Source organism: Cryptomeria japonica, chromosome 2, assembly GCF_030272615.1.
Source record: "Cryptomeria japonica chromosome 2, Sugi_1.0, whole genome shotgun sequence".
Taxonomy (NCBI): Eukaryota; Viridiplantae; Streptophyta; class Pinopsida; order Cupressales; family Cupressaceae; genus Cryptomeria; species Cryptomeria japonica.
This window is the reverse complement of record NC_081406.1, coordinates 479,777,710-479,803,242: the sequence shown is the minus strand read 5'-3', so window position 1 is coordinate 479,803,242 and position 25,533 is coordinate 479,777,710. Positions and strand designations below refer to the sequence as shown.

At 35.9% G+C, this 25,533-nt stretch overlaps 1 protein-coding gene across 3 annotated transcripts; it reads left to right on the top strand.

The window, feature by feature from the left end:
* Positions 1 to 6,079: 6,079 nt before the first annotated feature.
* LOC131050056 (uncharacterized) lies at positions 6,080 to 13,288 on the top strand. 3 transcript variants are annotated; one of them, XR_009106865.2, is made up of 3 exons: positions 6,081 to 7,154; positions 12,632 to 12,696; positions 12,804 to 13,288. XR_009106865.2 is itself a non-coding variant. In XM_057984225.2 (2 exons), exons 1-2 carry the CDS (start codon positions 6,291 to 6,293, stop codon positions 10,699 to 10,701), a joined length of 885 nt encoding a protein of 294 aa, XP_057840208.2. In that variant the 5' UTR covers positions 6,080 to 6,290; the 3' UTR covers positions 10,702 to 11,138. The 3 variants fall into 3 exon arrangements, 2 of the variants coding, with proteins under 2 accessions (XP_057840208.2, XP_057840271.2); XM_057984225.2 differs by lacking the exons at positions 12,632 to 12,696; positions 12,804 to 13,288 and adding an exon at positions 10,681 to 11,138 and having other exon boundaries at positions 6,080 to 7,154; XM_057984288.2 differs by having other exon boundaries at positions 12,632 to 13,288.
* Positions 13,289 to 25,533: the final 12,245 nt, after the last annotated feature.

Here is a 25,533-nt window from a genome sequence, read left to right as displayed (position 1 = left end):
AAACATCATCAACAACAATGTGAATGCGGCATCAGGTGTGCCTCCTATTTCTAAGTTTTTCAAGAAAGAAAGAAAGTTTACTCCTTTGAATGAATCATTGCATAGTATTATGAATAAGTTATTGGAACAAAATGTGCTTACTCTTCCTCCTATAAGGCAAATAGATCCTGCAAAGATTAACTCACCCTATTTTGATAACAAATCTTTTTGTCAATTTCATCGTCAACCTGGGCATGATACTGAAAAATGTTTTGCTTTAAAGGGTAAAATTCAAGATTTGATTGATAATAATACTATCTCTGTTTTTGGAGTGAATGATAAAGGCAACACATCTGTAGCTCCTCCTAACCAAAATCTTCAGATTTTTACTGATCCATTGCCTTCTCATACCTCTAATGTGATTGATACTAATGATTCCTCTATCTCACCTGATGATCTTGTGTCTATGACTCCGAATGTGATTAACTTTGGAGAGCAACAAAAAATCCCTAAAGAACCTTCCATCACATTTGATTCTAGTGAAACTATCAGGGCACCTGATGGTCCTTTATATATAGTTGCAAAAGTCAAGAATACACCTTGCCGTGGAGTCCTTATTGATCCTTCTTGTATGGTTAATATCATTACTGAAGAATTTCTTTTTACTTTGCAATTGAATCAAGTGATCTATGATGAAACAAATGTGGTTGTGAAACTATTTGATGCATTTTCTTCTCCTGCAATTGGTTCTATTACATTACCTATTGAGGTCCATAACAAATCCCTTGATGTGGACTTTGCTATTATTCCATCATCTGAACAATTTCGTGTGAAGCTAGGCTATCCTTGGCTATCTTCCATGAAAGCTATTGCTTCTCCGATTCACAAGTGTTTGAAATTTCCCCATAATGGTGAAGTTGTTACTGTCAATCATAGTCTCTTTAAACCAGCTAAAAGAACTTCTAGCGTTCCTATTGATTACTTTTGGCCTAAACAATTCCAATCTCTTCCTCCGCGAAGTGATCATCTTTTCAAATCTTATCAAAAGTGGAAGAAAGATATGATCCTACTCTAAGTGAACCTAGAACACCCAAACTTGATATTCCTATCATTCTTGAGAAGGAAGTTCTTTGAAAGATAAAACTAATGTCTTTCCTCAAGAAGATTCCCAACCCATCCCTATGAATGTGACTATGCCTATATCTAATAAACTTCCTAAAAGTAGACCTATACCTCCTCGTCATGATGGAATTGGTCTCCTTCCTAAACCATATATTCCTCCCTTATATGGAGCAGTTCCTCCTCCTTCCTCTTATGGAGAGAAGAGACCTTCCTCTTCTCCTATTATTCAACCTAAGAGACCACAACCTAAACACCCAAGTGATAAGGATGAGAACATTCCTCCTCCTCAATCTTCTCAACTTCCTACTAAGACTAGACGGAATCGTTCTGCACGTGAACGCCGACGAAAGCGTCGTCTTAGAGCTCAGGCAGCTACTTCTCAAACTTTGCAATCCCCCAAAACACCTTTAGCCAGTATTATTCCATTTTCTCCTCAGCCGACGATTGAGCCGAAATCTCCTAAACATAAGATGCATGATGGCCTTGATCCTGTGCGAGTTAAAGATCCTATTTTTATAAATCTTGATGATGATATAGATGAAAATGTTAGTCATGATGAAAATGCTACTCCTGTACATTTTGATAGTGAGTATGAATATGTTGATGTTGATAACCATTTATCTAACGAATTTTCTAAAGCACTTATCCTAGCTCCTAGACAAGAACAACGTGGCTCGGAACATGAACATAGCCCTTGTTTGGATCTTGTGATAGCTCCATCTGCTGTGTTGGATGTTCCTCCTCTAGCGTGTTTCCTACCTTCCCGAAATATTGATCAGCAAGATCGAGGGGTAGATGACGTGCTAGACTAGTTCATTAACATAGCAGACTCTCTCCTCCTCCCTTGATCTCTTTGGTTACTTCTTCTATGTGTTATTCTCATTCTTCTATTTGTTGTCCTTAGTGTTGTCTACTTGAGGATGATGCAAAACATTGAGATCTCTTTTGGTCTCTCTCATGTTGACTCAAAAGACACATGTGTTCCCTTCTTCTAGGTGACCTTCCTTGATTGGGGAATGAAGAACAATTATGCATACATACATATGATATACATGAATTATCATACAGCATACTGACCTCGAGGAAAGCGAAGTCACCTTGTGCTTTGTGTTTTATGTCTATTATCCTTGAGCTTATCTCACACTTGGGGGCTAAATCCTTGTGATAACGTGCTCCTTTCTCATTTCTTATATGTATCACTACCTTAAAGCAATCACCCCCGGTGAGGCGTGTGCGATCACTTTAACGTAGGGGGGCATACATCCCGTTCATATCTTTTCAAGATACTTGAAAATTTATTGACAAATTTAGCTTTGCCTTGAAAATTTTTGATATCTTTCTTGCATGACTCATAGTGAGGGAACCTTACTACTGACAGTCATGGTTCTCCCTCGTGATCTTCCCTTTTACTTTGTCAATCGAAGTCGTAAGATCCTTAGTCCACTGGGGGCTTGGTGTATCTTGCCTCCTTGACGTGGTGAAAGTTTTTCAATGTTGTTTCCTTGTACTTTACCGGAAGTATGAGCGTACGCTTATACTCCCGCTAAAGTGGGGGCTAAATGTAGCGTCCTAAAATTGCGACACTTGCAATTTTGACTGCATTTGGGTCTTCACGATGGCGGCGCAACGTTGAACCTGAATGGAGACCCCGAAACCTGTTTACAACACCAAAAACTGCATTTTTCTGCACCCTGGCCTGATCCCTCCTTGCACCCTGCTGTCCCGGGAGGTGGGACCATGGTGCCTAGCCCTGGTCCTTCAGGACTAGGGCGCCCAACGCCCTAGTCCCCCAGGACCATGGCGCCCAGCGCCCTGGTCCCTGGCCCTATTTTGGGCCCGGTCTCTTTTGGGCATCGGGTCTTTAAGTTTGCAATTCGGGAAATAATGTTTCCTGGTCGGCCTAAGGTCGGGAAAATCAGCCTATCAACCCTAATTGACAAGTATATAAACTACTTTTCCTCTCCTAGAAAGGGAGGAAGGAAATGAGCAAGAGCAAGAGGCGAAAGCGATATTCAAACATTCAAACATTCAAGCATTCAAGCATTCCTTCAAGCAATTGAGCACTCTAAGTCTCCATTCAAGGCTAAGTGTTGCATTCAAGACAAGGATTCAACCATTGAAGAGGAGATCACATACAACATACAACATACTACATACATTACACCTTTGCATGTAAGAATACAAACATTCTTACAACAAGGTATCAGTACTTGTTTACATTACAAACATTTACATTTACAACATTCTTATTTCTTGGTTAATTCCAAAATCGGGGTTTGACCTAAAGGCAAACCCCTCATCCCTAACCCCCCAATCGTCCTCTCTTTTTTGTGTGTAGGTTGTAGGTACGCGGCTGTAATTGAAGATCTGGAATCCTTGTGCAGAGACGAACAGATCCCCCTTCGTTTCGCGGATTTTTCGGAGGACCGTGTGCACGCCGGGCGCCATCGTCCCGTCAACTTTCGCTCAAATTTGCAGAACAGCACCGTCTCGACATTTTACTGCTAATTCCAGGTCCACAGCTTCATCCCATATCCCTATCTCTGTTTATAAGCGAATCTTTCCTACTTTACATGCATTCCTAGGTCAATCTGTCTATCTACATTCTTTACAAAAGAGGGTATCCTTGATGTCTTAACCCTTGAAACTCATTTAGAATCCAATCTTGCATTGCATGGGATTAGATCTTGTGGGTTTCAACCCCTCTTTTGAATGTAAAGTCCCTCCTAAGTGAAAACCATCAACCCTAGTGACTCTCCCTTCTCTCTCCTTGGAGTTGGGGAGGGGAGAACAACTAGGGTTCGATTTTTCCGCTTTACACAAACATAGAGAGGAAGAGATAGATGGAGAGATAAATAGACGAATAAATATATAGGGAGAGGGAGAGATAGAGAGGAAGATGTAGAGGGAGAGATATATAGGTATAGAGGGGGAGGGAGAGGGAGAAATAGAGATATATGTGACACTATGAAAGACTAATAAAGAGATAGAGATATAAGGAGACAAATAGAGGAGGAGAGGTAGAGAGAGGGAGAGAGAGAGAGGTAGAGGGAGAGGAAAACTTATTACAAAATATATTATAATTATAATATATTTTTAAAAATAGATTTACAAAAAATAGAATTCAATGAATGCATACGTATATTCATACATAATCTTGAACCTTACATCTATAGCCCCAAACCCTTTGTGTGATCCTAAATATGAAATGCAACATTGAACTTCATGTACTTTTTAAAAAACTTCTCCCTTATGTAAATTTGGATTTGGTAGTGCTTTAAAGCATTGTTGTGAAATGCTATGAAATGGAGGAATTCGTGGCTTATCTTAATTAAGTCAAACCCTATTACGAATGCAGATGTTGAATGCAATGATTGCTCTAAGAGCCTTTGTAATGATAATATGACGATGTTTCATTATAATCATTTATGCCTTAGAAATGACCTAGGGATTTGTCCTTTCTATCCAACATTCTAGTATCTAAATTTGAATATTTTGTGTAGTGTCAACTATTTGGAGCTAAGTTAGTTTGGGCAAAAAACCGAGACCCTAATACAACTCAAAATATTTTGTTAATCATAGGCAAATTCCCTAGCTCGTAGCTATAATTGTGACATTGATCTATTTGTCCCTATTCTTTTTCGTAAAAATACTAAAAAATGTAGATGTATTTTTGTTCCTACATTGTTTGAAAAATGTGTTGTTTGTAAGCATTACTGGAATATGCAATAAATTAAGGGATACAAAACGTGTCTTGATTGCATTGTGTCCCTATTATATTGATTCAAGAGTATTCTATAAAAGATAAAGACATGTTGGACAACCATGTAATACTAATGGAATCACAAGTGCTTTGCGTATATGCTCTTTGCTATTAAATGTTTAATGACTTGAATGCTATCTTTTTATTTTTCCTCTACGCTTAAGTTGACTTAGGACAATATTTTATAGATACAACCTAGATGTTCAAACTAAGCCCAAATGGTGCAGAAGTCAATAGATTATAATTTATTTGATAAAATAAATGGTTCAATTGGTGAGGAAAGAGAATTTAAAATTGAGGGTTGAGACTACCTTAACAATAATGACCTTGGCCATGATTGCAATTATAATTTTTTATTAGAAAGTGGAGAACTAAGAGAGCGAATCAACCCATGTTTTATGGCTTGAGAAAAGTGGTGTGAAATAATAGAAAACAAGCTAGGGTCAACACATGCATAAACACAATTAAGTTATACAAAAAGAATATATGTTTTAAAAATGTCCAAAGTGAATTCAAAATAAATAAAGAAAAAGGTAAGAATATACTTTTTTCTTTCACACCTATACAATATTGTTAAAAGAGGATAAATTTTTCATACTGCTAAAATCTTAATTTTTTAAAATAGACTTATACAATTTAATAAGAAAATACATATAAAAAATAATGTTATGTCAAAAGTTATTAAATATGGTTTTATATAATCTTTTCTTATGAATAAAAATATATCATTGCAAATGACTTGTTGCATATGCTAATCTTTATTAATTTTATAATTTTTTATGTATATTAATATTTTATATCATGTCAAAAATTACATATAATTCATATATAATATTTTTCTATAAATAAGAATATTTTATATTGCATAATATTTATAATCTCTACAATATATTTAATCTTAATTTAATATTTCAAATTTAAAATTACTTCTATAATCATAATATTAATATTATATAATAAAACATTTATATACTTAAATTTCTTGAAGAAACATCTATAAGAAGTTGCTATCATTATAACATCAATAATAATTATTTACCTTCATCCTTAATCATATTAAATTGTTTGAAATTGTGGACTAAAACCCATAAACAATGTGCGTTTTACACACTTTTAATTAAATAAATAAATGTGAATCCAACTTTATAGTTGAACCACAAATTATGAAAACTATGAAAGAATTTATATACTTATAAATTTTCCAGATAGCTAATCCTTATGCGTATGATGCTCATATTGCAATTTAATATACCGCGCAAACATCTTGTTTCCCGCTCTGAAAACAAATTAAGCCGATTAGGTTTTACTTATTTCTTATAAGATTGGGGCTGCGAAATTTCCACAGTGAGCAATTGGGGCTGCGAAATTTCCACAGATTGGGGCTGCGAAATTTCCACAGATTGGGGCTGCGATTTTTGTTTAGTGAATGAAAATGAAACCCAGAAACGAGATAAAACAGAAGAGGAGGAGAAATTCACAAGATTTTATGACACCGTCAGACGACATCATTCTTCTCAGCCGTTTCTCTAAATTCTACTACAAATATTTTCAAGAAGGTAACTCAGTCCCTATAGAAAATCTTGCTCCATTTTTAAGTCATGTCGAGAAATATCTACAGAATAAATACACAGTGGGTCAAATCTCGAACAGAATGATTAGACTTAAAGAGAAATATGAAGTAGTTAAAAAAAATGTTGAAAACCCTGAGTTTTGTTTCAACGACTACGATTCTGCCTTGTATGAATGGGGTAGTGTGATATGGGGGGAACGTCCTATTGACAACATCCCTCCTCTGATAGACCGTGTGAAAACGCCTGAGAAGAATAAAAAAAAAAAACATGGAGAAGAAAAAGTTGAGAAAGAAAAAGAAAACTACAATGAACAACTTCTATATGTTTCTGATTCTGAAGAAGATAAAGGAAGAGAGATTAAAAGGTTAGCACATATTGAAATATTATCTTCATATGAAAAAAAGAAAGAGAAAGACAAGGAAGAAAAAATTGAGAAAGAAGAAGAAAAATACAATGAACAACTTATATATGTTTCTGATTTTCAAGAAGAGAAAGGAAGAGAGACTGAAAAGTTAGCACATATGGAAATTTTACCTTCTATCAAAGAAGAGAAAGAGAAAGAGAGAGGCAAAATAGAATTTGATGAGAAGAATGATTGGGTTGCTGGTTCCGAGGAAGAAGAAAAAGACAGAGAAAGTGAAAAGTCAATAAGCATATCCGACTTTTATTATGAGCTCGAAAAATGCCTCTCCGATTTAAAAAAATCGTTCTCTTGGAAGGTGAAGTAAAGTATATTTTTCTGCCCTAGTTCGAAAAATGAAGTTTTTTAACAAAATTGTAGTAAGACTTTATTATTTTTTGGTTACATTTTGAAAAAATTATAAAGATTTTGATGCAAACTAATGTAAAACTCCATATTTTTTTGTCGGTTAGCAAAATGTAAAGTTTCATAGTTCAGGAAAATATGCTTAACTGATTGGTGGATTTTCAATTTATCAAAATGTTTTCTTGAAAATGTGATTGAAGGAAGACTTCCTTAAATTCAATGCTTGTAAAACAATTTGTGCTACTTTGCCTTTTTAAGCTATTTATTTGTGTATTGCATATATTTTTTTCTCAGAGATTCCATTGTTTCAAAATGAATTATTAATTTATTTAAAATAATATTTCTTGTTTCTCTTTAGCTGTTCATTGTTTCAGATCTACTGCGTACCTCTTTAGTAATGAAAAGCCTTTTTGGCTCTTAAGAATCCATGTAGTTCAATCTTCAAGATCTGCTCCAAGTCTTGTCATTTTCTCTCAGAATTCTCCAAATTAAATTATATCTGCTAAGATTTTTATTCTGGACCAGGCTAATAGAGAGGATATTAAAGCTTTTCATCAATTCCTTGCCAGAATGAAACTTGTGATAACATTTAGCTTCCATATCACTTTATTTTGTCACCGTTGAGGACAAATAACCAATATACAAGAATGAATTGTAGATCTGACTATAACAAAGTAATTCTAGCTGCTGATGCCAATCATTTCCTTTCCACTCTGTAAGCTTGTTTTACATTTTATAAATTAGAAAATCGTAAATTGATTTTTTTAGCTTTCCCTTTGAAGAATGGATGTCCGAGAATTGTAAATTGATTTTTTCAGCTTTCTCTTTGAAGAATGGATGTCCTAAATCAATATCCAGACATGAAGGTAATATGAATAGCTTGTATTGGGTAATGAGTTGTTTACTATGTGATTAGGATCTCCAGATGGAGATACAATATAGAGTGGTTTCTTCCATAATGAGTATTGTATGGTGTCAACCTATATTAAGGGATTATTCAAGTATTCAATATATTGGATATTACAGAATCTTGACCTACAAAGATATCAAGTTGTGTGATCTCTAGCTTATCCCATAGTTTGCTATAACATCTCACATATTTATGTTGTTATATGTGTGTATCCTAATATGCAAAGTTACAATGAAAGAGGTGGAAGATATCTTCTTTTGTACAACACAAAGGACACTTGCTTGGCTCTAGAAATCTAATTAAGATGTTCCCTTTTGGAGTAGATTGTGATGAGCTAACCACATAAACACCTTTCTTTTGGCTAAGCATTCAAATTCAATACCTCTTTCCAAATTTCTCTAGATTATGCCAAGGAAATAATTTTGCAAGAGCTTCAGACTCTTCTAAAACTTGATGCCCTCACATTCCTTTCTGATGCTAGCATATTCTACCAGCTTAATACTTTAGTGATCTCTGAAACTTACCAAAATTTGGATCATAAGTTGTTTGTTTGTTGCTTTCATTCCAAGTGGAGTTTAGGGCAATTGGTTTGAGTTGTTGGGTATCTCTGGGTGGTGATACATTGGTTTATTTTTGAACCAAGTATTCTCTCAGAAATTTTCCTTCTCTCTTTTTTAATCCTTCAAAATGAATTAATAATTTATTTAAAATAATTTTTCTCATTTCTCTTGAGCTGTTGTTCAATGTTTTAGATCTGCTACGTACCTCTTTAGTAATGAAAAACCATTTTGGTTGTTAAGAATCCATGTAGTTCAATCTTCAAGATCTGCTCCAAGTCTTGTCATTTTTACTCAGAATTCTCCAAATTAATTTTGGATATAGAACAAAATTAGATCCGGTGATATTTCTGAGTCTTATTTATCACATATGATGAGATTCTGCCAAACGTGTGTTAAGTTGGCTCAAGGAGGAAGGGTCCTTGGGGCCTGCTGACCAAATTTGAAATTTGAGACGTCTGCAACTGCAGATGTGTCTCATTGTGGGCAAAGGTCTCTGATCTAGATGGCTAATGGATAAATAGAGGTATATGCTAGATGGGTGTGATAAATAGGGGCACAAGATAAATGTATAGAAATGTGTGTATAATAATGATTATATTTGTATGGATGGATATGTACATGTAACAAGCTGTTTCCTCAAAAAAGGCACAAAACTAAATGGGAAATTACATGGACATACAAATTTCACCATTACACTACCATAAAAACCTCATTGATTACCACTTAGTCATCCCATTTGACAGCTTGTGTATATTAGTTTTTCTTGAGTGTTTAGTCCAATTTACTTAAATAGAGTTTTCAGAAATGGCTAAGTATTTGCTGCATTGCATGGTATTGGCACTGTCGACCTGTAGAAGGAGATTACCTGCTCCTGAGAGAAGTTAGGAGCCTTTTGAATAAAACTGCTGTTATTCAATTATGAATATTTTTCTATTAGTTATCACTAAGAAAAATCAGGCTTTACAGTACAACTTACAACAAAGAAAATTCCTCAGGATTTTTTCTACTTTTCTTCTTTGAGAAATATCAGGACTTACAGCTAGTTACAATGAATAGAAATTACTACGATCATTTTGTACTAACAATTGCCACTCAATAAAGATGGAGCTAACATCCCAGTCCCATGTAGGGGCTTCCCAAGTTTTCTATGTATCTGCTGTTTAGAAAACCTAGAAGCCTTTTTTTGATGGGCAAATTTCAAGATAAAATCTGGATGGAAAATATCAAAGAAAAACTGAGGGAAAGATGTAATCTTCAGTGATGCGGCAAGAGAATCATAATGGCTGTGTAATTGCAGCCTCCAACACCCCTTCTGCTTTCTCCATGACTGGAATTGTTCATCCTAATCAGATAAAAAGCTCCTATTTTCTAGGAATAGTCTAGAAGCTTCTGTTAACTCCTAAGATATTATTATTATTTTCTTTAAGCCCCATTGGCATCTCCGTCTTTTGTGGCTGAGATGACATCTTTTTCTGTATCCTCATATAGCAGCTTCCATGGTGCCACGTAGAGGCAAAATAAAAGTGGCAGCTCCCTCCATCTCCACCTTATTGATAGAAAGTTGGGTTTAGGTTGCCAATTTTGTGCCCTTTATACCTGTTGTAAGCAACTGCTCTTGAAGCTTATTTTCAAAACATCAAAGATGCAAAATTTTCAGAGGTAGCCTCCTCTAGTATCAAACAGAGAGGAAAATATTGCTTTTCATGACAGGGCTTGTTAATGTTTCTTATTGCTATTACTCTACAAGATTGTGAATCTCAAACGTTTGTGAAAAGATCCAAAGAGAGGTGTCTTTGATCTATTATATCTTATAAGAGTCAAGCATAGGTTAGGGAAATTCAGCTCAACGTATAGGACAACTTGTTTTATTCAGAACTGTTTTTGAAAGCCAAAGATTTACACAATATAAAAGAATTGCATGAATGATGAAACTAGTATTTTGTTGAATTCTTTCTAGAACATTGAGGCATTGCATAAAAACTGAACACCCTAGAGCTTATTTGATGCAGGATTATTCTCTGCATGCATAAATACACGAGTTTTGGCTTTAAAGATGAGAATTAATAGTTGTTGGCTGTCATGCAACTTATTGTGCGTTGAGGCATTGTTTGACTGTAAGAAATATTATCTCAAGAAAAGTATTAGTCATCCAGGGATTTTTTTTCATGTCAAGCCATAAAAAGAAAATAGAATGTTACAAGAAAGATTTAAAAAAGAGACAAACTTAGTGCTCTCAAAGATTACCAGTCAAGCAGATCCATTCAGAATATATCTCTGCCATACCCTTTTATAGTGAGTAGTAGTAAACGAGTTGAATATTAAACATGGATGTTTATTATATTTAAATTCAGCAAGGATGAAAACTACCTGTGGGTCACTTCTAGTTGTGTTCTCAAGGCTACCTTGCAAGTTATAACAACTGTTTCCATTTACCTGAGTTTAATATTAAACATGGATGTTTATTATATTTCAATTCAGCAAGGATGAAAACTACCTTTGGGTCACTTCTAGTTGTGTTCTCAAGGCTACCTTGCAAGTTATAACAACTATTTCCATGTACCTGAAAATAAATTTTCACATATACAGGTGTGTGTTTGCATGCATGCACACACACACATGCCTAAATGTTCTTATTCTTGAACACTGTCATTAATATTCAGGATAATAGTATTTTCATGCATAACTAGATTTAGGATTTTAGTACATTGTGCAATGATAGATAATGGTTTAAGACATTGTGTTGTTTTTCTTGTTTTATTTTAGACACTTATATGATTACTGAATTATTTGAGTTGATCATCGTCATCTTTGTCTTGGTTTGCCTACAACCTTCATGCAAGGTTGCTATTTCAGATAATATGATATGAGGATTTTTATTTCATAGAAGTAGCTCCCAGACCCCAGTGACCCCAAATTTTTGTACCCTTAACAAGACATCAAGTTTTTGTAAAAAGGCTTAAAAGCTAATAATCACCAATTTTCTTAAGCACACATCTGGAGTGTTGGTTTCTCTGGAAATGGTCGCTATAGCCTTTTTAAGCTAAATTTGCAGTGATGTTTGTTCTTGGAATTTTTACATTAACTATTCTAGATTTTCTCTTTTGGCTCTTGAATGTGTTAAGGAAAATGTATCCGTTGATTGTATTGCATAGTTCCAAGGCATAAGGGACACTACACACGATCTGACCTCTTTGTTTTGACATATCATTTGGTTGGGAAGACTATGAGTCGAATTAAACCTTTGGGGATAACATGAAACTATGGAAATCTCACTAGTCAGTCAGTGCTTCGTTACTGTTGTCTTTATCTCTCCAATTTTAATGTGTAGATAGAATAATGAGTTGATCTTATGTATTAGTTCATACTTTATCAGATTTCATCCTCTACCATGATTGGAATGCATGGTTGTTTCATCTTTAAATTTTATATTGATATTTATTGACTTAATAATTGGCAGTTTCAATTTTGGTGAATTCTTGACTAGTAGATAAACTTGCTGACTTGGTAGATTTCTCAAAGTCCCCTTTGTTGTGATTGTAGCGGATGTTATGTTACTTTGCTTTTCATCTAGACCTTTGTAGAATAATGGTCTGTGTAAGTTACATACATTTCCATTGGCTTTTCTCACAATCTTCATATGGTCTGAGAAGCCATTTGTATTTTATACCATTGTGGCTCACAAATTTTGCTTAAAGCTAGTAGCTATAACCTCTCGTCTTTACCATTAGTTTTTCATTATGTTCTCTATCTCGCTCATTTTTTGATTAATTTTGGCTTCTACTTTAGTTACATTATGTATTAAAGACCAGCTCTTTGGATTTTCCAATTTATTTAGTGTTTTCTGCAACATGGATGTGGCATGATGAAATAGGATTAATTGGCAATATTGCGTCATAACTTGTACTTTGAAAAGCATGATAGTGTCACCTTTGATTGATATTACCATTGCTGTTTTGGCAGGTTCTTTTTCCGTAGACAAACTTGCTCATTTGATGGATTCTTTGAAGTGTCCTTTTCACACTCATGTAGAGGCTTATGTTTTTCTTTTTCTTTCTGTCAATTGTTGGTTTATACTTTTATCAGAAAATTTCTCTCTTGAAGCACTATTTGACTCTTGACCTACTTATTACAGTTGGTAGATGCCTTATGAACCAGGCTAGTAAAGCAAATTTTGGAGATTTTGTTGTGTAGCACATTGAGCTTCTTCAAAAGTTTGGAACCTTCACACCACAGGGTACCACTCTAGACTACGCTTCCATGGTTCATGCCATGTCAATAGACTAGCCCATCCCAAGTAGATGAATCAGAAAATCAACCAGAAGGAAATCCACCAATTATTAGAGAATCTAAATAATTATGTGATTGCTTCTCTTGTAATTTTGTATTTACTTGTACTCGTCTCATAAGGTCATCATCATAATCATATATATATTCATAAGAGTTTCTACTAGGCAAAATTAGCTAGGAAGCATTCTGCTAGTTTTTTATCGTAGGGATTCTCATCCTTAGCCTTTTGAGTCTTTGTATTCATAGGCAGTGTACTCAAAGAAGAGCATTATTTTGTTATCTTCCTATCTTCTGAATGTTTATTTATTTACAACGTTGTTCTTTGCTTCATATTCATTCCATTTCTTAGTCCTTTGTTAGCTAGTTTATTGGCCTATGTGCCATAGTTATGGCCCTTGCAGAGTATAAAATTATTTTGTTATTCCCATGCTTTTCATTATTGGTTCCTCATGTCAATTGTAGGAACTGGTATCGCAGCAAAATTTCAAATCCATTGGTTCATAAGTTCAATAGGCATAAGCTTGTAAATACACATGCACGAGAGCCATAAAAAGGATAGAAAGCTGGTTCTATATCATGCTACTTGGGACAAATGCCGATGTAAGATTGAGATGGCTGTTTCCTTGAATTTTTTTTTACGCCTCCCAAAATGTCCAACAACCAATCAAGAATGCTCTAGAGGAGTAACACATTACACTTTTCAGATAACTCTGCAAACTCGTGATGTTGTTGGGTACTATATTTTGTTGCTTTATTTTGCCTTGCTTGCCAACAAACCTTTTCAACATTAAGGCCCTTTAGGGTTCAGATCGATGTAAATATTTCATGCTTACAAGTTCATGTTGATGATGATGCATGTAATGATTAGATTTGACAATTGGAGGCCTACTTCTTAGTCAGTTGCTTCACTAATGCTAAGAAGGTTACTTTTGTGGTGTTGAATATGTTCATATTGATCTCACGTTAGTGGGAAGCTTACAACTACTAATGTTAGCATTATTTTGAATCATTTGACACTTAGGGGGAAATTCACTACATTTTCCACAAAGGATGCCATCTTCTTAAGCACTATGAAGGTGAGTACACAAACTTCATTAATTGTGCCAAAGGATGAATCTATTGGTGCAATATTGTACAAACAAGTCCCTCGATATCCTTGCTTTTCCATGAACAAATCCTTTATTTTCATGACCCCTTTTGCAAGCAACACACCATCTTCATTAGGTTCTCGATCTACCTCCAAATCCATATTCTAAACTACATCTTCTACCTCAATCTACGAGGTACCTTCATACTCTTTGCTTTCAATGATTATCTAACAGTCCATCAAGACCACATTCTCCTCTCTTTTTTTCTCATTCCTCACTTTATTTCTTTTCTTCTTTTCATCTGTGTCGACTACTCTCACATATTTCTCCTTCCGGGTGCATATGTTCTTCTTCAATGGGGATTTTCACGTCCCATAACCCTCTTCCCAATATCGTTCCAGGAACAAAATTATCACAAGTCTCCTCATGGACCACCTCATATTCCTCTTTGAACTCATCCTGTCATCTGCAACAATCTTCCACTCATTTCTTTGTGGCTTCAAACTCTCAATCGCTCAGGACTTTGCACGCATACAACAATGCTTTTGAGCTCTCCACAATTGTCTCACACTTCACTCTTTCCATAGCTTATCCCTCTCAGCCCTCAATTTTCGGGGACTCCACACACACCTGCAACAATCCTCTCGAGCTTCTCAGATAACTCTATCACTTCAACTTCACTCGCAGATCCCAGTGTAGACTCTACATGCTCAAGAACTCTAGCTCTGATCGAATTGACACAAGACAAGACTCTTGCTACCAAAACGCACACCCACACAAGCAATAAATTCAAATAATTTTAACACAAGACTACAACACAACCACTTCAATTTTTATTCATTATCAATCAAATTAACTATTCATCTGCAACAGATTTAATTACAAAGCTTGGCCTTTTCATTGGCCTTACTCTCTCTCTATCTCTACACATTCATATCATCTCGAGTTCATATGTTCTTTCCCTATCTCAAACCTCAGCGACTCCCAAATCTCTTTGCACATTCAGGCACCACTACTTGTGTTCCTCTACAAACCCTTTCTCACCAATTTCTTTATTTTTTGGCCAGAATCCCGTGTTTTTTCTCTTGGCCGATTCTATGCTCATGTTACTCTTCTGTTCATCTCCTCCTCTTTCTTTAGCACACATTCACTCTTCTTGTGGATTGGCTCCCATGTAAAGTTTTGCAGCCCACATCATATACAATTGGGAAGTCCAACATTTCCTCTTAACCATTACCCACTATGCCCCTCTTAACTTATATTGTATTTATAAATCTACAAAGTTCTTCATCGTTTCACATTTGTCTGGTTGTACATGTTCATTTTCATTTTGCAATCAATTGGTTTTATATTGAAACCCCTCTATCTTTTATGCCACGTCCTACAACATTTTGGCTTCCTTATCTCCTACGCAGCCATTTTACCTTCTATGGTGCTACCACAAATTTAGTGTTGGCAGCTTTTTGTTTCCGTTATACTATGATGGATGCTGGCAAACGTAGGGGAATTTGGAATAACACCTACCAAATGCTTGAAAGTATCTAAATTCTTTTCTACAAATCCACTTTGTACATATCCTAGAGTCTTTGCAATTCATCTTGATGAGGCATTTTATCAAACGGTTCACGACCATGTCTGTGCTTCCACATTTTGCACACACGTCTACGAGGGCATTGTGCAGCTACATCTAACAAGATCCCTTGACGGACATCCATTCCCTATTCTAAAGATTGACTTCTTTTGACTTCAAGGATGTCAATTCTTCTTCAAATCATCAAACAAATTCTGAAGTTGACTTTTCAGGCTAGTAACAATATCTCCCTTCAAATATTCAACAACCTGCAATGGTGACTTTCTCGGGAAAGATTATTCTTGTGCAAATATTGTGACACTGAAAACCACCAAGCCAACAACCTCTTCTATGTTGCCAATGTGCACAAAAGAAATTCTATTTTATGAGGGCCCCTGGTATTGACACTTAATTCTCATTAATCTAATTTTCGTCAAGTGAAGCCTTAGAAGAATTTAACTGCTCAGCTAGCAATGCAACTGCTTTTACACCAGCCAATTGTATTTGATTGAAAAATTCACACCTCATGAGACAATTTTTTTTGAGAGATTATGTTGAACATTTCTATGTTTCCACATTTTGCTCCAACATGAAATGCTACAATTTGTGTGACAAGATTCGGAAGATCATTAATGAACAGATAGAAAGATGACAAACAAAGCCAAGACAGACCAGAATTGAAGAAAATAAACGAGAAATATCTTTAGTTCCCAAGATGCTGCATCAGATACAATGGTACAAGTCTTGTGACCACTTTCATATTTCTTACTATATATTGAATTCTAGCTTAACAATTTCGATATTGGAATGACAGATAATTATAAGAATTAGGGTAAAGTTATAAAAAATAAATTTTAAACAAATTCCTAAAGATATTTGTCAAACATTAATTAAGTTTAATTTCTAATCTCAGAACCATCAACCCAAAATATTGAACAAAAATAACTTCCTCATTCTAGAACATGATTAATTTAAAATAAGAGTTGAATTAACCTAGCTATTTACCAATCTACGAAAACTATTAACATCCATTCAATACTTACAACATTTCCTCTTAATGATACTTTTAGAGTGATTTTGGAAACATAATAGTAGTTATACAATAATGTCATATTACAAGCTACTCCACATTCGTTTTATTTTAATTGTTTATAGTAGGAAAAATAAGGATATTTTAAATTTTGATGACAAATATTTCCACGTGCTTTTGAAACAGAATCCAAGGTCCTTAGATGTAGGAGTTGTGGTATAGGATTGGAACGGTAGTATTCTTGCCATAGGAGCGAAAAGGGTAAAGGATGGTTCAAACGATGAAGTTGAGTTAAAATCAGCTCTACTAGCAACAAAGTTGGCCAAGAGATTGGCGGTGGAAAATTTGCATTTAGAAGATGATTCCCAAACTATTGTTGATGCAATAATCAAGGGCAAATGCCTAGCTTCGAATTGAAAGAAATTTTTCAATACTATAGAAATATGTTAATGCCCTTCAAAAAAATTAAAATTTCCCATGTTTTGAGAAACGGTAACAAGGTGGTAGACATGCTATCAAAAGGTGTGATATCATTAATGGAGGATCAGTTAAACTTCTTTTGGGAAGATTTTCAAGGGATTTTGTTTGCTAAGCTATGATGAAGCATATGCCACTAGAAGCAATAGTCATTATGGGAAAAAGTGTGCATGTAATGTGATTTGACAAGGGGTTATTTTTTAATGCTAGCATTAAGGCTTTGTTTGATGCAAAGCTAGTTGGTGGCGATGAGGGCTGGTGAGAAGTAGTTTGGTGAAGTGAGATAACATGGAAGCAAATTTCTCTTTGGTCACCCCTAAACGATAGTTGGCCTTTTTGGGCCAAATTTCTAAGAGGCTTCATAGTATATGAAAATTTTGATGACCCTTTATTTGTACAAATTTTAGACATTATTTGGTGAGGAGTTTAGGAAATCTAAATGCAAGTATCCAACTAATATTAACATAGTTCCAATGTTGATTGTGTGGGGTTTGGAACCGAGAATTAAGGAGGACATCCAATGTGTCATCAAGGAATCTATTAAGGAAAATTAGCCATGTGGGTTGAGGCCAATTCTAGAATAGGCGTGGCTAGGTGAAGGCCCTCTTGTAATAGAGGGTGATTGGCTAAAAATTGGTGAGAAGCCGTCACAATTGTAACCCTTTTTTATGATGGAGTCTATTTAGAAATGTGGAGGAGAGGAAGGTGGATGGGCATATTGGATGGGAAGCCTTGAAGGACTATTTTCAAGAGCTGGCTCTGAACTGTAAGGACATTGGTGTAGTGCAAGCGGTGCAAGGAAAACATGGCATAGAATAGGCATGCAAGGAGGAGGCAGTAGCAGAGGAGTGCAAGGACAAAGCTTGGGACATGTTTAATTTTGAAGATTGTTGGGTCAATGGACCCCTCAAGGCATGCAAGAAATAGATTTTGTATAAAAATACTGTTAATTTTGTAAATTTTGTTTGATCAGTCTAGTTGTAGCTAGTTTTTTGTGTCTCTGAATTTAGTATATGAATGCCATATACTGTAATGGCATCATAGTATATCATGGTTTCTAGTAGGTGGGTCGAGTGGAGGATGAATTTTTGTGTCTATGCAATTTTTTGGTATAGGTGCTATGACAGCTATGGTTTCTAATCGTGTTGTTGAATCCAACTTTTAATATCAATGTATTCTTATATTTTACATATTAATAAAATATCTATATAATCGATAAAAAATAGACAAAGAATTCCACATGTAAAATATTAAAATGTTTGTTTGCATGCATGACTACACTCCTATATATAAGGGACCAATACTATCTTTACCAAAGGGGACCCACAAATTGGGATGCCTACACCCTAAAAAATGGGACAAGTGTCATCATTCCCTTCTTACATGTAGAATGAAACCTCATTATTCCAACTCTCATAATATGATACAATTAGATGAATATTATTAATTTTATACAAAAATAGACAATTGTAGAGTTGTAAATTGTCACCAATCAAATTCACACCTCATGTTTGTGCACCCACTTTAGCATGTCCTATCCTCATCCCCTCTTTAGGTCTGTGTAGGCACAATTATCTAGCTTTGATGTCATGTACACCTTTTTGTGGGTCCCACTGTGGGATACCTATCCCCTTGGTTGCTTGTTTTGGTCCTCTTTGTGGAAGGACCGGGAATGCCTTGGTCTAAACTAAGGTGCCCCAAAATGCCCCAAAATGCAATTATTTATTTGTTCCTTTAACCACTTAATGCATAGAACCAAAAGAAAGATGCAAGAGCATAAAACAATCAGAATCAAGACCATAACACCAAGATTTTAAACATGGAAAACCCGGTCAAGGGAAAAACCATGGTGGGGATGAGACTCACAAATGAGTATACTCTAATATAATGTTTACAATGGAATGCACATGCATTCAAGCACACTGCCTAGAGCTCATTGCTCAAAACAAAGAAGGGCTACAACCCTAGGAAGACTCAGTGTCTTACAAACGAGTTACAAAATATTACAAGAGAATTTGAACTATTGAATATCATCTACAAATGCTTGGGTATAGTTCCGATTAAGCACAATATACAACTTTTTCACACTCTGCCACAAACTGCCCTATTCCACTGTTTTGCAATATTTCAGAGCATAAATCTTCAACTTGCACACGTGCAACTACACACAATCGATCATGAACATCTCTCACATAACCGTTGATATAAAAAATGATCATAACAATTGACCTTATATATTTGCAACAAGAGATTAGGTCTATTACATGCTGGCTTAAAAAACACTTAACAAATAATGAAACGTGCATACATAGTCGACTCAATTCGAGCTTATAAACTGATGCGGACCAAAACAATTGTCCACACGCTATCAAAACAATCTACCAAAACATTTGGACCATGAAATTGGTCATCAAAGTTGATCCACATAATCCGCATAAGGATTATCCTTATGAGATTGTTGTACTGCACTGTTACATTGAAGACCGATATGTCGGATCACCTAACTCATGAACCAAACATCACCGAAGGCTGAAGCTTTAGAATAAGGCTTTCCAGACATCCATCTACCTTGTCTTAGCACCACAACACAAAATGGTGATGTGAAAAGATGTATCAACCAAAATGTTGAACTCTGTCGGATACTCTGTTCTAGCTCACCGGACTGAAACCAATCTCCAACTTGACTTGCGGTAGGTTCAGATCACACTTTGCAGATGAAAAAACTGACGGGTTGCCATCAATGACAACACCTAAAGATTTGTGCAATGTCTCTTGCCAACAATCTCCCCCTTTGACATTGATGGCAACACTTAGTGAAAAATGTCTGTGTCGGACTAATTATAAACATACATTGCAACACTCAAAAACTCAAAATTCTAAAACCCCCAAAGACTCCCCTTGAGATGATTATAACATTTTTCACTACCTTACACTCCCCTTTTGACATCAATGGCAAAAATGGGGTGCCGCAAACCAATAATCAAAATGGCTATAAACAAATTGCATATTTACAAACTGACTTCTCAAACTTACACAATATTGAATAAATCTACACAAATGGTTTTCAATGAGCTCAAATAGCTATCCCAACCTTTCTTGAGACTCTCCAAAATTGAAATGTGTCCACTAAAAAGGAATGCCCACATCTTTGCTGATTGGAAATTTGTCGGTTCATCGACTGCCATGACATCTTGTGCTTCCTTCAAAGCACAAAGCAAAGTCTTCATCTTGGGACCAATCAAGCTTTGGCTCTCACCAACTCTATTCACAATCCTATCCCTATCATGCATTAAATTCTTGATCTTGTCAAGCAATGCAACAAATTGACCTTCCTGGGTACCCTCCAAGACAGTTAAGGGATCAAAGGATTGGGAGACGCCTTTCAATTGCTTCTCATGCTCCTTGATCTTCTTCTCAATACCTTCAATAAAATTTGATAGTGACAAACAAGCCTTATAGATAATTCCACCTTCACACAATGCATCTTGAATGTTCTTCACACAAGTGTCTAACACAACTCTATCATTAATAATCATGTTCTTTAATTGACCGAGTTTCTTGGCATGAAACTCATTTTTGACTTTGATCTCAATAGACTTCTCAAAAGACTCAAAATGAGTACTTATCGAATTAATAAGACTCTTCAGCTAACTAGATGGGGAATCAGATGTGTTCTTGATATATGTGGGTATGATTTTCTCCATAGCACTGTATGCAAGACTCACCGACTCGCTGTCCTGTTAGAATAACCAGTGGACAACTGGGGGGGGGGGGTGTGAATCAGTTGTCAACATATTATATTAATCAAACCACTTTATAACCTTTAACCGGAGCACATAAACATCAAATACCGAAATAGCAGAAATAGATACCGGTAAGCAATAAAACTTAAGAATGAAATAGAGAATCAACACAATGCAACCATACCACATAACACCATGATTTGTACGTGGAAAACCCGGTAAAGAGAAAAACCATGGTAGGAAGCCTACCCACAATCAGATAATACTTCTACAGAAAGTATGTGATACAATAAGGGGCCTGCACATGCAGGAAGGCACACTGCCTAGAGTGTACTGCTCATTACAAAGGAGTCTCACTGACTATAGAGAGGTTATAACCACCTCAAAATAATTGGACAACAATCCAGAAGAATGAACTGCCAATGATAGCATCTACCATGCCTGATTACAGTCCTGGTTAAGCTCAATACCAGAGTCCTTTGACCTCTTACATAAACGCAATTCGATCACCTATGATCGACCAAATCTCCTTCGCATATGATCTTTCATTCCATGACCATAACCACCACGATCTACAATGAGATCTTACATCAATTTATACAAACCCTAAGGCCTAAACCAATTAGGTCGGCCACCTAAAAGATATTACAATAAGATCATTACATACATCCACATTACAATGATATGCCATGTTGGCTTTAGACCAAAACAACATTAACCAATCCATAAATCATCCCAGTAACGTGTAGAGAACACGTAACATGATACCGGTCCATAACCTGGACCCAAATAGATTCACCATGCCAAAGCGATGTCTCCAATCAGTCGAGGCACGAACAAAGATCATCTTCTACATCCTGAATTCCATCTAGAAGCCGCACCAACACCACTTATGCATCCTGTCAAAGATTCTCAGTAAAAGCTCTGCTGGTAAAACCTTAAACCCTTATCGATATAGGCTTACTAGAGTGTTTGATAGAATCCGATCATCAAGTCAATACCAATAGACCAAAACATACTCCATAAACATCAAACCAAACATATTCCATTGATCCAAACATGTCGGTAGTATCCAACTGATAGTCCCTTCTGTCGGTAACACTAGTTCTTCTACTGGTAACCAAAATCTGTCTGCCGGTAACTAATCATAACAGCTAGTGTTGACATCAATGACAAAACATCAATGCAACACATAATCAATTCCTTCATATTGCCAACATGTCCTCTGTGTGAGACTTCAACAAATCTTGCCTTGCCTTAGCTTGAGAAAATGAATCCAACTGCAACTTTTGAACGAGAGATAAAGAAGCAAAGTTGATTGGACCTTGGACTAAATCTAGATCAAACACTTCTTACTTATCCTTCTCCAAAAGTTCCTTTACTACCCCTGCAGTGTCTCTTACTTCCATCATTGGAGCCTTGGTCTCAACTTTCATTTCCTTTGCCACCTTTACTGCTTCTGCCTTACCTGGGATTTCATCCTTTACAAATGTCTCATCAATATCAACCAGAGGATTTGGAGTATCCTCAACTGTATCCACTTGCACTGACTCATCACCTCCTTTATTCTGCTCCTCTTCTTCCAAAACGGAAGGAACATCTACCTCAATCTGCTCACCTTTGGATTGCATACCTTGAGCTTTCGAAATAGATGTCTTAGCAGCATCACCATGAACTTTCTCAGGAATAACTTCATATTGGCTTTTGACCAATACTGATCTCAAGATCTTTTCTATGTCTTTGATGACTTCTTCTGATTTTCCAATCATTAACTTATTGATTCTAGTTTTGCTCCTAAACTCATTTTTGGCTTCCTTAAGTATTCAGTCAACTCCCTCTATAGTTATCACCGAACATAGATTTACTAGCACATTCTAACCTTTCATCTTCTGTCTTTGCACTGTCCCTTTTACATTCCAAAATATCATTGACTCTTGGGAACTTCCGATATTATTTCTTTAAGAGCCTTATTGTATTTGTTCGAGTACATTACAGTGGCTTCTTCTAAGGTTCTTTTATTGGCTTCATCAAATTTATCATAGAACTTAAAAAGTGGTTTCAGATTACCTTGAATATTGATGACTTTCTCCACTTCTCTTACTGTCATCCCGAATTTGGCATAATCTATCTTGGGCTTCTTGCTTGGTTTTTCTTCACCGAAGGGCTTGTCTTTAGAGACTTGTGTAACTTTGGTGCCCTTTTTCTTTATTTCTTTTACCGCCTAATTGGATTCTGTTTCTTCATCATCACGAACAACAACACAGACTCTTGTTCCCTTACCCTTCTTCCTCTTTCCTTCTCCATCAGATGATTTAGCTTTTGATTTCAGAGAGCTAGCTAGCTTCTAAGAACTAGAGAAGGGTGCAGAGCTTCTAGTTTGTCTTGGCTTTGCAAATGAAGCTTCCAGATTATCCTTCTTAGCCTTGACTGATTTATCTGCATCTGGCATATTTCTTTTCCTTGTCTACCAAACTGCTTCAATTGTAATCCCAATACTCTCTGCATATGCTTCTACCTCCTTCCTCACCTTTCTCTTAATTTACAGTCTCTTAAACTGACTATGAAGTTGTAAATCCTTCTCAACATATGTGCCAAATCTTTCCTTAGAAGTGTCCACCAGCTTACTCAACAAGTGTTGAGCATACATCTCCAAGATTTGTTCTTCAACTTCATACCCCATGGGCATGATCCATATAGTTATCGGCTCAACTACTTCCATAAGGCATTGATCTATTTCAACCATGAAGCATATGATGTCTTTATATTTATCCACAATAGATTTAGGGATTCTTTCCCTAGCTTGCATCATGCTTTAAATTTTTTTGAAATAACCCCATAAAGAAGCTTTCCTAGCTTTCATATCACCAACGCCATGCAAAGATTTTCTAATTTGCGCTACTACCGGTGCATAATTACTCCATTAAACAATACCTAACCTGGGGATCTCATTCATGAAATAGAAGAACATGCGTAAGATTAACATACTAAATTTGAATGTGTTCTTCTTATCCTTCTTGATAGCAGTGAGATTCTCCATCAACTGGTTCCGGAGCAATTTACACATATCATAATTCTTATTCTCCTTCACCATCTGATATACGACATATATGGTAGTACCGAAGACTGAATTCTCCCTGCTGGAATGATAGACTTTGTATCCAACCACCATAGATGCAAATTTAACATCAGGCTCAATGATGTCATTAATAGTCATAGACTGTTTATCAAACGTAGAATTGATTGCATCGGTGACTATCTGATTCTTTACAAACGAGAGCGTGAGAAAATCACTAGATGCATTCAAGCCAGTAACAATTCGAATTACTTCCTTCACGATCTTGTATGGTTGGTTTAATGACATGAATTCATTGTAAATTCTGCTCAAAACATATCAGATCCATTCATTCTCATCGAACACTAGAAACCTAACCATTTGCGCAAAGTTTTTCTCTTCAAGGGCCTTGAATTCAGGTTTAACCTTAAGATGCTCTCCCACACTTTGATTGTAGTACAAATTCAACATCTGGGATCCTCCCAATTCCTCAATATTTATATGAATATAAGCCCTGATGTCTTCTACATGAAGAACACCATACAAAACCGATAAAAAGGCTCTTTCACAATCATCTTCCATGGATTTATAGGGGTGCTTCTTAAATCTGGGTGAAGCCCTCTCCATAACATCAACAACCAAAGGTGTTTCCATTTGCAAACATACCAAACTCACAAACTTTCTGATAAATACCTTGCTTCGCCAGACTAGGGTTCTTCACCGAATCACCTTTATGCTTTAGATCGCTCAGAAATCTCTTCGTAGAGCTCACTTCTACACTTCTCTCAAAATGTAAAGTGAGAAATGAGGGTATAAGTGCTCTTTTATCTTCCACACACTTAACCTTTTGGTGTAATAAATGCACTTGCCTTAAGTTTTTCAGATACCTTGCATACATAGATGGCTCTCAAGAAATTCCTTGCAGATCTTCAAACTCGCTCATATTCTTTTGGAAATCCTTCCAAAATATCTGCACTACCAGAATATAACTATTGACAGATTGCCTATTTTCGACATCAACTCCTGGTAGGGGAGAAGGATTTTCTTGAAAACTCCCCTTAGGCCAAAGACCTTAAACTAATTCCTGGAGGAATTTTCAGCACCAGATTCTGGTGCGGAACCATTTCCAGCATTTGAATCACTCTTCCTTACCCATGTCTTCTTCATTTGATCTTTGATCTCTTGCACATACACTTTTCCTTTTCCTTTGTCATCTTTGAGTACATTCTTGTTCTTGTCTTCCAGACTCTTCCCGTTCACATTCTTGCTTTTGCAAAATTTTGCAATGTGACTGGATTTGTTGCAATTATAGCACACACCATTTCTTTGAATAGGCCTGAAATTGCCTTGATTTCCTCTTGATCTGCACTGATTAGAAACATGACCAAATCTTCCACAAGCATAACATCTAAAATTTCTATTGAAAGAGTTCTTTGTGATAATTTTGCGTTCACTTGATTTGTGATCATACTTGTTGCAATTGAAACACTGACTGGAGAAAGATGGACTATTCTGATTCATTGTATTGCTGCATTGACTAGCCTTATGACCAAATTTATTTCAAAAAAAGCAATTACCATTGAACTTATGAGCATTAGGTTGCCTTACCAGAGAC